This window comes from Pleurodeles waltl, chromosome 2_2 (assembly GCF_031143425.1).
Source record: "Pleurodeles waltl isolate 20211129_DDA chromosome 2_2, aPleWal1.hap1.20221129, whole genome shotgun sequence".
NCBI classification, from domain to species: domain Eukaryota; kingdom Metazoa; phylum Chordata; class Amphibia; order Caudata; family Salamandridae; genus Pleurodeles; species Pleurodeles waltl.
The window spans coordinates 1,121,704,394-1,121,721,442 of record NC_090439.1 but is presented as its reverse complement, the minus strand read 5'-3'; the positions used below and the strand labels follow the sequence as shown (position 1 = coordinate 1,121,721,442).

At 43.7% G+C, this 17,049-nt stretch overlaps 1 protein-coding gene across 1 annotated transcript in view; it reads right to left on the bottom strand.

Moving 5' to 3' along the window:
- LOC138282915 (nmrA-like family domain-containing protein 1) overlaps window positions 1-17,049 on the bottom strand; it is a 172,916-nt gene that overhangs the window by 30,320 nt on the left and 125,547 nt on the right. Inside the window, exons 3-4 of the mRNA XM_069220941.1 lie at window positions 13,464-13,713; window positions 9,862-10,052 (exon numbers count right to left, since the gene is read on the bottom strand). Coding sequence (XP_069077042.1) covers window positions 9,862-10,052; window positions 13,464-13,713 — 441 coding nt within the window. The remainder of the gene's footprint in view (window positions 1-9,861; window positions 10,053-13,463; window positions 13,714-17,049) is intronic.

The following is a 17,049-nucleotide window of genomic DNA, read 5'->3' as shown; positions in this document are numbered from 1 at the left end:
CAACCTAATTTGTTTTTGAAGAGGCAGGGCAGATGGTGTGGGTGACAGTCTCACACCTAATGACAGGATGTGATGTACCCATAACTTGTCTGTAGTCTCAGTGCACTAGAGTGTATGTTTGGGACTCTACATTTATCTAACAAATGGGAGCCCGGACTACCAATCAAAGATAATAATAGAGTAGGATGGAATCGAGATCAAATGGGAGATCCACGGCAAGTAATTCAAAGGGTTGTTGCTAAAAACTGGATGAATAAAGAAGAGAAGAACAAGGTGGGGCAATTCCTAAAATCAGACAAGATAGGTCCACCAAGACTATTTGAAGGTATTGGGTACCTGGGAAGTTGTCTCTGCACACAGGAGCAGAACAGAAGGGTCAAGTGGTTCAACAATCAACACCCATCCACCTTGGCAAACTCTTCTGGTGCAATGGTCCCCTGTTAGTGCTTGTGAAGGGTGAGCAGGGGCCAGACCCCTTGCAAGGTTGTGCAAGGGAATTGCCCGCTTAGTCCATGTCTTTATATGGTTTTGAAATTGAGCAAAAGCCAAACTAGAGATCTGGGTTATCCCTAAGTGTCAAGTACACATAGAATCTTCACAATATTTGGGATGTAAATTGCACAAACAAAATTTAAAATTTTTAAAATTTAATTAGTGTTTCTTTAACATATGGCACTGTTTTCACCTTCATATACAATTAGATCTCAGATTGAACTGGGAACCAGTTACCTTTTGATACCTAGTGATTAATATCTACCATTCTTACACTGATTTCCAGGATGAAAATCTCGGCAGAGCGAACGGTCCCTCCAAGCCCAGTTTGCTCTTTGGTCTTCTCTTCTGCTTTCAGTAAAGGCCACGTGGCACTAGTGAAGATGGTGTGCTACCCTAATGATAGTATTATTTTGCAAACCTTCCCCTGCTCGTCCTTCATTCCTTCTTCAGACATGGAACACTTCTGATTTGGTTGCTGCGGCGCCATCGGGAGCTCTTTCCACTCTAAAGCTAACTGTGACTGCGGGTGGATTAGATCTTCTGGACTTAGAATGCTATTACTCAGCTGCAGAGGTCCAATGGGTGGCTCTCTGGCTTTCTGCCCACCTCCCTGCATGAGATGGGGTTTACCAGTAAAGACTTTTAAGGAAGGATTAATGCACTGCTCATTGTTTCCTACTGACCATTCTACAGATCACTATCTGGGGTTATCATGCATGGCTTTCTCTTGCCTTGCCAGAACCTGTAAACTCACTGACACAAAGAAACCCTATGCTCCTGCACTACCTTTGCTAAGCCTTCCCACTCGCACAGGATGGCTGTGCTTAGAGCAACTCCATCATTGGCTTGTTGCAGGTGACTTAAAATTGGGGACTTTGTTTCTGAACAGTGAGCTACTAAATTTCCAAACCCTTGTGGCAGACTACCATCTTCAACCCGGTCAACTCCTTACGTACAACCACCTTAAATAATCATTAAATGCCCTATTTCATGTCTGCCACCTAGCACTAACCCTACAAGAGGTGTGCCAGAAGCTCTGTACCATAGGAAATGGTGGCAAACTGATAGAATGGGTGCACAGACCTATCCTGCAACATGGAAACCACTCCAGGTCTTCTTGACATACTACCTGGGTGATTGATGTAGCCAAACCTCTGCAAGATATGGACTAAAATACTGGACTTTCCCCACAAAGTATCCCACAGCTGTCACTTTAAGTAAATTCATAGTGCTTCCTTGTGAATGCATTCTGCCCGTTGCTTGCCATTGGCCTTGTGGTTTGTAACTCACAAATTGTTGCTTTCAGTTTGCTGGCTTTATTTGTTTTAGGCTATGCAGCTTGAATTAGTCCCTTCCCTTGCCAAAACCTTATTTACAGTATCCTGCTGAGTGCTCCCTTTCTGTAAACAGGCCTGTAAATCTTGTTCTTATCTTATCATATTTGCTGTGCATTCAAAGAACAAAGTCAAATGTCAGGCTCTGTCTTCGGTGGGAACTTAGTGTTTACTTTCCTTTCTCTGACTTCAAAGTGAGAGGATTTATGCGACAATCTTGCTGGATACTGGGGTTAGGAAAGAGTTTTTTCTATCACATGACAACCTTTAAATAGACTTCAGAATATATCAGAATTAGAAGTAGAAATCAAGCACATTTTTGTTAATTCTGAACTGTGCTGGAAACAAATACCTTTACATGATTAAAACAAATCATTGCATTAGCTGATGCAATTTCCACACATCATCGTCTGTGCACAGTATAGTTTGATTTGAAAAACTGTATATCTGTGCAAATGTAATGGTAATTTCAATCACAAATGTGTTGTCTGTAATGGCAGTGTGTTACCACACCATGCATGCTCCACTCCACTCTGCTCTGCACCACTCCACACCACTGCACCCTACTCTGTATCACTCTACTTTACTCCACTCCATGCCACTGCACTCTTCTCCATTCGGAACCACTCCACATTATGCACTGCTCTCTATGCTACTTCACACTATGCCTCTCTACTCTACTCTGTACTACTCTACTCTAACGCCTCTCTACACCACTGCGCTCTGCTCGTCTGCACGCCATACCACTCCAGTCTAGGCAACACCAATCTAATCCGCATAACTCCACTCTCTGCCACTCTGCAACGCTGCACTGTACGCCACTGCACTCTAAGCTAATACACTCTATGCTAATGCACTTTACTCTGTAACACTCAACTCTATGCCCCTGCACTCTACATCAATACACTGTACATCACTCTAATCTACTCTGCACCTCTGCACTCTGTGCCACGGCACTCTCCACTACTTTACTCTATGCCATCACACTCTATGCCACTTTATGCAACTCCATCCTAACCTGCACTTCTCCACTCTAAGCCACCTCACTCTACTGTGAAATAATCTACTTTATGCCACTGCACCCTGTGCCACTGCATTTTATGCCACTGCACTCTACCCTGCACCTCTCCACTCTATGCAACTGCGCTCTACTCTGAAACAATCTATTCTACGCCACTGTACTCCATACCACTCTGACCACTGCACTCTAGTTCATTGAACTCTACACCACTGCAAGCTGACACTCTGCAACACTGCTCTGGCCACCACTATACTCTACACCACTCTGCTCTGTACTACTGCATTCTGCCCCAATATACTCTATTCCACTGCATTCTATGCCACTCTACTCTGCCCAATGCCACTCTATGCAACTGCACTCTACACCAGTGCACTCTAAACAACTGCACTGTATGCCACTGCCCTTTACTCTGCACCACTGTACTCTATGCCACTGCTCTGTGCCACTGTACTCCACTCTACATCACTACACTGACACTCTACTCTGCAGTGTTGCACTCTCCACCACTCTACTATACACCAATGTACTATGTACTACTGCATTCTATGCCACTGCACTCTACACCACTCTACTCTATGCCACTGCACTCTAGGCACTATACTCTACTCTATACCACTCTACAAAACTCCACTCTGCACCACTCTACACCACTGCACTCTATGCCACATGAGTCTACTCTGCACTCTGACACTGCACCACTCTGCATTACTGCACTCTCTGCTACTCTATTGTATGCCACTCTACTCCACTGCACTCTATGTAACTCTATCCCATGCCACTCTATGCCACTGCACTCTGCGCCAATGCACTCTAAACAACTGCACTGTACTCCACTGCCCTCTACTCTGTACAACTGTACTCTACGCCACTGCTCTGTGCCACTGTACTCCACTCTACATCACTACACTGACACTCTACTCTGCAGTGTTGCACTCTCCACCACTCTACTATACACCAATGTACTATGTACTACTGCATTCTATGCCACTGCACTCTATGCCACTCTACTCTGCATCACTCCACTCTACAGCACTTTGCTCTATTCTGCACCACTCTACACTACACCACTGCACTCCCTGCAATGTGAGTCTACTCTGCAATCTATGCCACTGCACCACTCTACACTACTGCTCTCTCTGCTACTCTATTGTATGCCACTCTACTCCACTGCACTCTATGCCACTCTACTCTGTCCCATGCCACTCCATGCCACTGCACTCTAAACCACTGCACTCTATGCTAACGCACTCTAAACAACTGCACTTTACCCCACTGCACTGTACTTTGCACCACTGGGCTCTACGCCATTGCTCCTATACTACTCTACTCCACTCCACACCACTATGCCACTAGCTTAAGCCATGCTGAACAGCAGCTACTCTGGTGTATAACATGGCTAAAACACATTAGCAAGGCCAATAACTCTTTCGTGGATGAGACCTATTGGCTTTGCCAATGTTTGTTAGTACTATGAGGTACCTCCGTTGCCCTTTAGGTGAAAGGCTAAAATTACGGACAAATGCCGTCCGTTAAAGCTTTCATCACGGACAACGGACAGCAGGGTGAAATCACGGACAGTCCGTGACATTTACGGACGGGTGGTCACCCTACCAAGCATTAAACGGTCGGTTGTACATCAGTGCCAGGTGATGAATCAAGTGATATTTTAAAAACAGATTGTAACAAAGCTGTGCTAAAAGTTTTAGATAATACTGAAAGCATTAGGACCGATAACTTCCTTGAGTACAAGCAATCGAGGGTACCCTAAATGCTCCTTCAATATGTTCACCTCCAATGGATTTTACACTCCCGGATATTGAGCTCAGCCAGCTTCCTCACCCGGACGGAGAAACCCCCAAGAGACTCTTCAACCTTTTAATAGTACACTAAGCAAAGTATTGGCATTGGATACTAGTTTATCTCATTACTCGGATCTACCTATATTATTATAATTTCACCCTGTAGACAAGCATTTTATAATCTTTGACTCTCTACAAACCATTCAAAGGGTACGTGAAACCATTCTTTCACTATTAGAAAAAATAACAAACAACTCGGACCACTCAGTGGAAATTTAGACTTCAATTTTAGAGGCAAAACCTGCTCACAGCTGCAAAGGCCGCCCCTCTAGCGAGTAGGCTCATAAGTGTGACCGCAGCTTTCTAAAAACTACATTCTCACAGAATATGCTCACAAACCCTAGTGCAACTCAGACTACCACGAGATCCCAGTAGGGGAGAAAAAAGAAAGGAGGTGGGACTGAAATAGTTTATTCACTCCGTAGGTTGTTAGTTGATCCTTCATAGTACCTAGAGGCAAGTTCAGAGACAGCAGTTTACTCCTGCTATCCAATATTCAACTCTGCAACGGGAGCTAGTTCACTAAGGTATCCTTCGTCTTCTTCACCACTATATCACCAGTGGAAAACCTGTCACCAGAAATAATTTCCAAACATAAGCCCCACAGAGTAAAATTTGACCGGTCTATAGCTCCCTCTAGTGACGAGGCAAAGGGAGAAGTTGTATCTTTGGCAAATTTAGAGAGTCTGCAAGCCTCTAGTGTGTTTTTCTATTCTCCCAACAGGGAGGAGACAGTGCAATTAAATCCCCAGGCCCCTAGTTTTGTGAGCTCAAGGCTCACATCTAAGTCTCAGGGAATTACCAAAAAGCCCTCTGGAATTCCCATCCCACAGAAGGAATGGATACGTTATTTTTCTGAACTGTATGGGCCGAACCCCTCACTGCTGGAGCAGGAGGAGTCCATTGTTGTCTTGCCTCTCGATCATCAAACACGGTATGTGACAACCCCCCAGGACTAGGCTGATCGAATTATATATAAGGAAAGCACGACACTCAGCAGCAATGGGTCCTGATAAGCCTCCCATAAAAGCACTCCGGGATGACCCAGTAGGATGGAACAAGTTTCTCTATCCACTTTTTTCCCATTGATATGAAACAGGAAGCATCCCAAGCTCTTCGTCCGGTAGTATAGTGGTCCCTCTTCACAAAAAGGTTCCCGGTCTTCTCCCTGAAATTATTGTCAAATTGCACTTCTCGGGAGATTCAGGGGGGATTTTTGCCACCAGTATTTTGGGCCACCTTAAGGAGTGGGCCTTTTCTAGGGGGGTGATTCCAACAGTTCATCCAGGTTTTCAGTCCAAACACTCAGTTACAGATAATATTTCTGTATTACAAACAGTTATTGATAAGTTTGTGGTGAATAAATCACACGTGGTTTATTGTGTGTGTGTTGCCTTCTCTACCACATTTGATAGGGTTGATAGACCTACCCTATGGATGAAATTAGAGAGCCTGGGAATCCCCAATACGCCACTTCGGCTAATAGTCGCACTGCGCACATCTACGTGGTGCAGAGTTCCAATGGGGGAGGTAAAGGGTTGACTCCAAGGATACGTACACACAATGGACTGAAGCAGGGATGCATTTTAGCCCCTCTTCTATTTTCCTCATTTCTTAGTGATTTGTCAGCTAGTTCTTCTAAAGCAACCTTCCTTGGAAAAAACTAGCTTCTCAAAATGTGCATGTGTTAATGTATGCTGATGACGTGGTCATTCTAGACCTTACTTCGTCTTCAGCGTAATATTGGCGCGCCATTTAAATACTCTGAGGAAAACCTCCTGAAAGTTAACATATCTCAAACCAAAGTATTCAGAGGGAGGAGACAGTATTGTCCTCATAACTGGAGACTAAGAGGAAGGCCAGTTGAAGTGGTCGAAACATGTACTTATTTAGGGTGGGTGTTCTTGCAGACTTGAGAATGTAGCTCTCATGTTTCCCACATAGGGCTTAAGGCTACTGCCCATGTAGGTGCTTTAAAAAGATTTTACTCCACCTCTGGCAAGAGACATTTTAAAATCCTTCTTGTCATCCACCAGGTCAAGATACCTCCTATCCTCTTGTAAGCACTTGAATATATTCCCGCTAGCAAATGGTCAATTCTAAACATAATTGAAGGAAGGCTTCTCCGCAAGATTACATCCTTGAGCCACGCCACCCCTATACAGGAATTATGCCTAGAGTTTTCTTTGCCCAGTGCCTATTCTAGATCTTTGGCAAATGTAATTCGGTGGGCTTATGACCTTTTGCATGTGACTGAACGCTCCTTGAGAGCATTCTTGAGAGTTGAGGCCTTTCAGAGGATGGAAGGTTATATACCTTCAATAGCAATCTTGTGACTGTGCAAGAGAAATTCCAGGGTTCTATCGCCCATTTGAAAACATGGACATCAGGACATTTGAAGAAGTTTTTGAGGAATTCAATGCCCAGACTAAGGGGCTTATTTACAAGCCCCTAACGCCCCCAGAGTGTCACTTTTAGTGATGCTCCACTAGCGCTGTGCCATTTTCCATATTTGCCAGGCGGCATTAAGCCACTTTGCGTGGCTTAACATTGCCTTGTAAATATGGACCCTGCCAAAGCAGTTTTCTTCGGCAGAGGGGCGTGTAGTTGGTGTTGCTGTGGGCGTTCTGCTGCAACACCTATTGCATTTTGACGCTGCCTCAGATTTACGAGCATTCGTAAATCTGAGGCAGCACCAAAAACGAACCCACCCCCGGGGTGGCGTTAGCATGGCGCTGCGAAGAGAAATACTTTTATTTCTCCTCGCATTTGCTTTTCCTATGTGTGCTGCATTTTGCAGCATACATAGGACTAAATCGCCATTATTAATTGTTTATGTGTAGGAAGGGACACCTTCCTGCACATAAAAATCTTTCCCGGCAACACAGGCACCCTTGAACTATGCAGCTAGTTTTAGCACCAGCGCTAGTGGAAGCACAGGGGTGCGCTGTATTTTTGTAAATACGGTGCATCCCTGCGTTTCTCAAGTGACGCAGCACGGCGCTGCCAATTTTGGCACAGCTTCACACTGTGCCACTTTCTCGTAAATGAGGCCCTAAGTTTTACGCTGGACACCGCACATTGCTCCCGGCTGGCGATGTCTAGGCCTCTTGCTGATAATTTTGTATATCAAAGTCCTCAAAAGTATTTGGGGTTTACACTACGTGGTGTATAATCATGCTACGCTTGGGCCTGCTACCACTAAATAGTGTTACTAGACACTGGAAGAATTCTAGTGATAAGGCAGTAATATGTGACCTCTGCCATGGAGGGATTCAAGATGGCCAACATGTTTTATAAACCTGTCCTCATAGGAAAGTGGTAGAGTTGAGGATCTGTTTTATAAAACCTTTGTGTTTTAAATTTGGTGTGTTTAAAATCAATTACCTGATTGCTCTAGCAAAGTCCTTGTCTGATGAATTTGTGTGTATTAACAGTTTACATTCTGTAAAACGTTTTTATCTTTGTATTAACTAGAGGCATCTGCAGTGCTGGCTGTGTCTTTTAACCTTTTTTGTGATATTTTATGGTGTTTTGTATTGTTGACCTCTGTTGAGATCTAAATCAATCAAATAAAAAAAATGCTTGTTTCACCATAATTGGGGTCTTCACTTGGGTGTAGCTTGGGTCCGGTGGCACAGTGAGCAAGGGACATACGTCTGGGCATACCTTTGGCCACTTACACACAAAAGGTGATGGGAGGATGCTTGCAATAAGTCTGACCACTGGCAATCACTCCGGTAGCATTTCAAGCATTATTTGGGCTGGACGGTTCCCATTGGAGCAGGGGCAAGACTGATTTGCATATGACTGAGTCTAAACTGAGATGGCATGGTGTGCAAAAACACGGTGGCCTGGGATTCAGCCCCAAGTAAGCGTAACAGTGGCTGGGCATAATTCAAGCATTCCATCCATCACCATTTTTTATTCTTTAGTGTGTAAATGACCCCAGTCATCAGATCTACATATTTCGGATCAGTGCTTTGATCCTCGTAAACCCATTCATGGTTTCCAAAGCCCAATCTGGGCAATTAACTGTGCTGTCTGTGATATGGCCTTATAGCACACTGCCAAGTGTGATACCATTTGTGAAAGGCCGTGAATCCAGGTTATGGGCCCGAGGCACAGGTGAGGTCCTAAAACAAGGGACAGGTCCAGAAAGATGGTCTGTAAGGTTATTAGAATATTTTACTCATGGAAGGTGGAATCTTCTGAACTAAACAGGGAGAAGAGCATTGGAATGTTGGAGCTGACATTCATTACCGTTCATTATTGGCCCTGAGCCGCTTCATTGTCTTAAGTGGAGCTCTCAACATTCCGATGGGCTAATGTACATTTGGGTAGCCAGGAGATGCTTTATATTAAGCTGCCTCTGAGAAGCATCTTGGTATCTTTCCGGCCAGCAAGGAACCCTGCCAAACTCTGAGCTCGTGGATGGGAACTCAGTGCTTCTCTTCCGTTTCCTACATTTGCTAAAACAATGGCATTTTTTATAGATATAATTTATTTATCCAGATCAAATCCACTTAGCCAGCATGTACACCATGAGACCACACTCTCCTCCAACACCTTGGACCCTCTCCTTACACACTTTACTTTCACAATTTAAAGCAGCTGCTTATTTTAAAGTTGCCTGCACACTTACAGGGTCATCCATGCCCAAGAGTAGGAAAAAATACTCACGAAGGAGGCTGATTCCTATTTGGAGCTGAGCACAAATGTATTTGTGTTTTTATTGACATTTTCCAATGGCATAACTTTATCAAAGTACCCGCTACCTCATTACAAATAAGGAGTACCATTAATGCGACTCTGCAGACAGATGTCTTGTAATAAAGATCTTGGTTGGTTCTGGCCTTGCTGGCATGGATGGGGGTGACTTTGAGAGCTAAGGGAAAAAGAGAAATGCACCAAGGTGCCTATCACCAGGCTTTAGCTGGCTGCAACATCTCACATAAAAACTAGAAAATATGAGGTTTACCACATGCACGATGGAGACAACGTAGCATGTATGGAATTAACTGCCATTTTTTCTCCATCGGAGTAAAAAAAAATTGCACATGGATATTTTTAGACCAGTAACTAAAACATAGATATAAAATTAACTGTTAGTTGTGGAGCACGCTGTTTTCTTCTCACATTTTGGACTCACCTTGGATTCCATCACTGTCTTCCCCATGTGCTTGGATAGTACCTCCGCGTACTGCTTGACTGTCAGACGCTGAGCGGTCAGCCCAACGGGCTTCCCCAGGAAACCTTGCGGGGACTCAAAGAGTCTAGCCACGGCAGGTCCAATGTCTGCAACGGATATACCATCCATTGGAATATCACCCATGGGCAACACTAGTGCAGGAAGGAAGAAGAGAGAATTAAGGAAGACAAATGTTGGGGGAATACAGCACTTTCTTATATGGAGGGTGACCCCAATATTTTTTAATATCATTGTCCAACCTCCTTCCTCCAAATAACACATCACAAAACCAAGAGGTATATTCCACTGTTCCCTTCTTAAATCTCTAAGATGTTGCAAGTCATGGAAGGTCAGGCAAAGTTTGAAAGTTTATTTAGTACTTTGGGCCCAATAGGAACAAATAGGCATTAACAGATATATTAACAATTATCATGTCTTCCCCCATAGATGTAATTAACCAGAATACCCACAGATGTGACAGCACACTGACGGGGGCTGAAACGTGTTGATCCAAACAAGGCAGGGAGGAAGGTGCCATAAACTCTACTACACCCCACTCCTTCCCTGATTTTAATCTTGTATGAGATAGGGTCATCCCATAATAAAGCAACAATAATAGTGCCTGTCTCAATACAGTTTTAACCTATAACTCACTACCCTTTACGTTTTACAAAACTTCCATCAAAAATAAACACGCATTTTCAATGTAACAGGTCTCGCATATGCTTGAGTTAGAGCTATTGGTATTGTAAATGCATAACTGGACTTTTCTTGCCACATAAATTGGTTAACCCTGATGCATAATTTGGTCCTCTCTACCACATAATTCCAGTGACCTTGCATATAATTAAAGCACTTCCGTTTACCTTCTTCCTCTAGCTGCAGCAAAAAATGAAATATTGCCATTATTTAATATATTTTTTTATATTATTATTTTGGGGCCCCCCCAACCTAGTGTGGGGACTCAGAGATGACCTAGACAGAAAGAGCAGGTCATGTGGTGAGTTATGGGCAAAAATGTTTTGTGAAAGGAATGCCCGAACCAAGTGCAGCAAATATTGTAGTATCTTGATTGAAATGCTCAGAACAACTCCTAGAAAGCACCACTTTAAAAATAAAATTTATAAGAAACATGGTCATGTAACCATACAGTCAGCCCCTAGAGGGCATGAGGACATAAAAACAGAAGGGCAGAAAATAATGCAGTGTAACCATATATGTAGCCCCTAGAGAGTGTAGTGCCTTACACATCTTCAGGCCTAGCAGGCCTTTAGCAATACTATTACAGACAAGGCCCTTAAAACAAAAACTACTCCCAGCTGTAAAACAAAAGTTCCAGACATGAGAGAGCTTAATAAGACACTGAATAGTGGGAGAGGTTACTATTTCGGGGTCCCCCCAACCTAGTATAGGGACCCAGAGATGTTCGAGACAACAAGAGTGTGTTGTTCTGAACATTTTGGTGGTGGTCCCATTGTCCTAGGTGAGTTATGGGCAAAAATGTTTTGTGAAAGGAATGCCCTGCAAAGCATTATCAGGGGATTTTCCAAGTTCAGCAAATATTGTAGTATCTTGATTGTAATGCTCAGAACAACCCATAGAGGACAACATATTAAAAATAACACTTGTAAGAAACATGGTTATGTAACAAAATAATCAGCCCCTAGAGGGCATAATGACATAAAAACAGAATGGCATAAAGTAATACAGTGTAACCATATATGTATCCCCTAGAAAACATAGTGCTTTACACATTTTCAGGCCTAGCAGGTCTATTGCAATATTACTACAAACAAGGCCCTTAAAACACAAACTACTCTCAAATGTAAAACAGAAATTCCGGCATTGAGAAAGCTTAAAAATAAACGGAATGGTGGGAGAGGTTACTATTTTGGGGTCCCCCACAACTTAGGGTGGGGGACCCACAGATGATGTAAATAGAAAGAGTGCATCGTGCTGCACAGTTCAGTGGTGGTCCCATTGTTCTAGGACCACCACAGGCTGAGTTAATGGCAAAAATGTTTTGAAAAAGAAATGCCCCGCAAAGCATTATGGGGCGAGTTTCCCAAGTGCAGTAAATATTGTAGTATCGGCTCCCCCGTTGTGCCGGGAGAGCAGCTTTGAGGATTTCTCTGTTTATTTCTTTTGTAAATGCTCCAGTTTGTATATTTTTTCAACTGCTAAACTTGTAAAGTGGTCCTCATGTAAAGCACTCCTTTGATCGAGGTCACACTATATGAAACTTCACATAGTCATGTATAGCACTCCTCCAATCGAGTTCCCGCTATATGAAACTTCAGCGCTCCTCTGATCGAGTTTGCGCTATAGGAACCTTTTAGAAAAAAGTGTATTAAATAAATTAAAAATAACTCCCCTCCAGCTTGCAGCCTTTGTGAGCAGACACAACAAAGAAACAGCAGCATGCCTAAAACAAGGAAGAGGAAGAAACAACATATGGCCACGCATCGCGAAGCAGCAAGGCAAAAGAAAAAAATAGTGCGCCATATTAAGGTAGCTGGCCAATCTTGCAATAATCCATGTAACAGGGTCAGTCTGCTAGGCATAACACAACAGCCTCAAGGCAGGACAAAGGTAAAGCATTTACCTAGGAAATCAAGGGAATTTTAAAAGGCAAGCCCAAAAACGAATGAAAGTGATGGGCGTGAGATGGGCATGGTTAAAGCCCACACATTAGATTACAACAGGTCGAAGAGCAGCGCTTGTGTGCTGCTAAGCTCGACCTAAATAGATCTCAGGATGAGCTCAGAATATACCATAATAATGATGGTGAAGGAGCACCCATATGATATGGCATGCCTCTAGTGTGTGTGATGGGTTGCGTCCTCTTTTGAAAAACAAAAATCACCAAGTAGTATTAGAAAGCCTTAATTGTTTCCCTGTGAAATATGCAGCAAGCAGGGAATTGTTGAGTCATTAGAATCACTTAATATTGCGAACACCCAAGCATAGTGATAAAGGTTCAGATGACATTAGTGAGGCGAAACTGTGTGTGACTTTATAAAATACCCCTCTTTCTCAAACTTCGGTTGCATTAGGGGAATAGGGGGATGTCAAGAGTAGCAGATGCTACTCCTGGATACTTCTAGTTGGCATTCCACACTCCTTTCATCTACAGTGTACTGACAATGAAATAGCTGACTTGGCTAAGGCGCTAGCTGCAGGGCCAATTCGTCCTTTCATTCTTGAAGTGAGATAGCTTAGAACAGTACTGTTATTTAGTGGTAATAAATGCAACAAAGCCTCTAGATGCTGTAACCACACATTCCTCATGATCACATGGAGATCTAACACAACGTTTCGTGAGAAGGTGCCTATCCTGAGAAGGTGCCTCAAAAGGCCTAGATTCCTTCTATTGTGGACAGTAAGGGCGTGATATAGAGTTTGTCAAAGGGGTTTACGCCACCACAAATGTGGCGCCTTGAGTCATGGAAGGTGGTGGTTCAGGTTAGCATTAAAGGGCACAAACTGGGTAAGGAGAGCGTAATAGACAGGAATACCAGGTCCACATAGACGCTACTATCTGGAGAGCGAGCACCACATACCCAGGATGTAATGGTCAGAATCTGGCACCTTCAGCGGCTTCATGATGGTGAGGAAGTTCTCATAGTAGAAGGGGATGCGGACGCTGGTCACGGGCACCCCCTGGTCCCAAAAGTACTGCTCCACCTCGCCCTTGCCATCGAAGTGCAACACTTCCAGCTTCCCGCCAGTGACAACGCTCACGTTCTCCAGACCGCTGTAGACCACGTGCTTGGTGCCCAGCCGCTTCGCTACGTCAGCCACCGTCTTACCCTGTGGAACAGGCAGGCGGGATTTCTTAGATCCAGCACTGATACCTACAAGAAGGTTCTTCTTTATTTAAGTTACAGAACATGTAAGATAGATGATTCCCACACAACGCACAGCATGATAGCTTCGTAGACACCTCAACCAACTCGCAGTCTCTGCACTTCAAACATATTTGCAGTCAGACATTCTACAGGGTACCTCATAACATCTGTGTGATGTGCCTAGCAGCACATTTGCAGACCAATAACACACTGACAGAGCACAACTTTCCTTACACAAACAAGGCAAATAGTCACCAGCTCTTTCAGCACCAGTGGTACTGGATCAATTTTCAGAGTCAGGGTGTTGCGATCAGTGTTATTGTCACTGAAGTCAGAAGGATTGTGGAAATTCCAAGTGTCATTTAAAGAACAAGTACAGCAAACGAGTCACGCCCATTCACCTGGAGAGTGGTAAAGGTGTGGTATGCAGCCAGTGGTGCGTTTTAGAGCACACTGTGGCAAACATATCACTAAAGCGTGGTGTTGTAATGCGCTGTCATTTACAGACAGCACATGTTCCATTAAAGGTTGCTACATTGGCACCGACATGCAGTTTTACTAATAAAACTACATTGCGCAAAAAAGATAATGTTTGGAAATTGAGTTTAAGTGAATATGTATCATTTGCACATCACCAAGTGAATGGTCTTGATTTGTTTTGATCCTACTAAAATCTTTGTTTCAATCATACCGAAAAAATACAAAAAATTGCTTCACTTGTCCCTTCCTAACTGCTGATATATTTTGAAATACGTTTACAGTTCATTTACAGATATTTACATTTTGTTGTGTTAAAAGAAGTGACATTGTACAGTTTCTTTCCACACTCCCTGAGCCCCAGCAACTGTCACAGCTAAATTTACAAACGTCTCTCAACTTACAGTGAGAGAAAGAAAAATAAACACCAATGACCATGTTAAAAGAATAAGCAAAAGTTTGTGAGAAGATAGAGCCTGACATTTGACCTCTATCTGTGAACACACAGCGAATATCAGAAGATAAAACAGCGCTTAAAGGCATCTTGATTGGTCGCTTACCTTCTGAGCTCTAGCATGGCTATTTTGAGGGTGGAGCACCCCCAACCTCACCCCACGAGTGCAGACTCAGAAAGCACCAGTACTGATGCACCACCTCTGCTGACATTGAATGCAGCCATTCTGCAGACCCTCAGTACACCACCACTGCAGCTAGTCAATGCTCCAACACTGCAGACAGCCAACATAGCTGCACAAGGCACAACTTACCTTGCACTATGGCAATGCAGCAACTCTGTAGCGATAGCATTACAGCGTCATCACGTATGCAGCAGAGGTGGAACGTCAAATGATGGTGCCCTCCCATGCAGAATGTGATGAGGGGCCCCTGAGTCTCCCATCTCTCACAGATATTTATGTTCCTTGTGGTCAATGAGGGCCCCACCGGCTATGGGTTGGGGGCCCTCTGGTGGGTTGGGACCTCTCGTGCCCCAGAGGCTGCAGGGGCCTAAATTACGCCCCTGCTATGCAGACACTTAGAGAACCAACACAAGATAAATTATGTCTCTCCTGTGCAAACATAGCCAACAGGAAAGCAGCAACTCAACAACTCCAGCACCACATGTATCATCACCTCTGCAAACACTCTACACATCAACACAAGACAAGCACACACTTCCCCTAGGCAAACACAGCAAGTCCACTGTCAGCCCACACTATGCTGAACCAATAGAATGTGTTGTACATAGACCTCATTTAGGGGGCGCCAGGCGCCGGAGTCGCGACTCTTGACTTTCTCCTTGCAGCCCCTGGAACTGCCTTTCCGACCCCTGACCTCAAAGTTTGCAAAATCAGTGCCAAGAACACATGGGTGGCCACATTCCTTATTTTCAGCACAGATTTCTTTACACGTTGAATAAGATTTTATTAGTCTCAAAAACACTTTATTTCGGTCAAAGACCTTAAAAGCAGCACAAGCAAATTAGAATATTCAATCTTTCATAAAAAAGCAGCACATCCAATAATTAAGAATAGAGCTCCACAACATATCAAAAGTACAGTGTAAAGTTTTCCTGAAAAGACTCACATGTTGTGCAAATATGATAAAGTAAGGTTAAAAATTAAAAAATTCAAGCTAACGGAACAATTGTTTAGGTCTCAGATAAAAAACAAATTTAAATGTCGCTATAAAAATTGGTAATTTGATCCCCTTGTGCCCAAAGCAACAACGCACAAAGTGATAGGATAAAGTACATATAAGATTGAGCAATTTCCAATTCCATAGATACTCATTGTAACCAAGTTATGATCGCATTTATTCAAATTATTGCCTATATGTCCAAGGGGCGAGAGCCCTTAAGCGCTTCAAGCATAATTTGCTTTGGGGGAACCAAATGAGACAAGATCTTAGACCGAATAGGCCCGATAGATTTGAGGTACTTTGTAATTGAGAATACAATGTACGGTGTGGTATCCGACCTGCAAAGTGCAACCCTATGTTGGCGAATTTCCAGGGTGAGGCAAAGAGGCACGATCCAGAGCTTGCACTGTCTTATGTAGGTTGGTAAAAAAAAAACAGGTGTTCATCAATCTCTTCTGTTTCCCTGCACTCTTGACAGAGTTTACTACCTTCGGTTTGGCCGTTCCACTTGCAGGTAACAGTTGCAGGTGGTAGGTTTCCCAACCTGAATCTTATATAAAGAGATTTCGTGAATGGCGGGTCAATCTCATCAAGAAAGGGCTTAAACATGGGGGTTGATTTTATTTCTAGGAACCTACCAGTCTGTGCCAGGATGTGGTGGTTGAATAATCTTGGTCTCTTCATTCTCCCAAAAGGTCGTCTTCACCAGTGTAATAGGAGATGAGATGATGGGTGTTGGGTGTCTCCAAAGAGCAATCAGACCCAAGGTGGATGGTGTCTGTTTTATGTATTTCAGCCATGGTAATGTTGCGAGAAAAGGCCTCTTTTTGACATGGTTAGACCCACTTTTTGCCTTATGTTTGATGTAGGCTAGAAGGTGTAGTGCCCAGGGCTACTGCTAACCAGGTTCTCTGGGCCAGAGCACGTTCCCTAAAACTGTTGTGATACATTGACACAATTGGATGCACCCTTAATTACCACTATAAGTCCTAGTACATGGGTACCATTGTGCCCAGGGCATGAGGTACTAGGGGTAGGCCCCTGAGGGCAGCAGCACTGATTTTGCCACCCTCTAGGGCCATGCATCCAGATGAACCCAGGTGCAAACCTAAAACACAAACTCGACATGACACACTGCCTGGGTGCCCTGTCCACCATACACTGCGTTTACTATGGGTAAGAC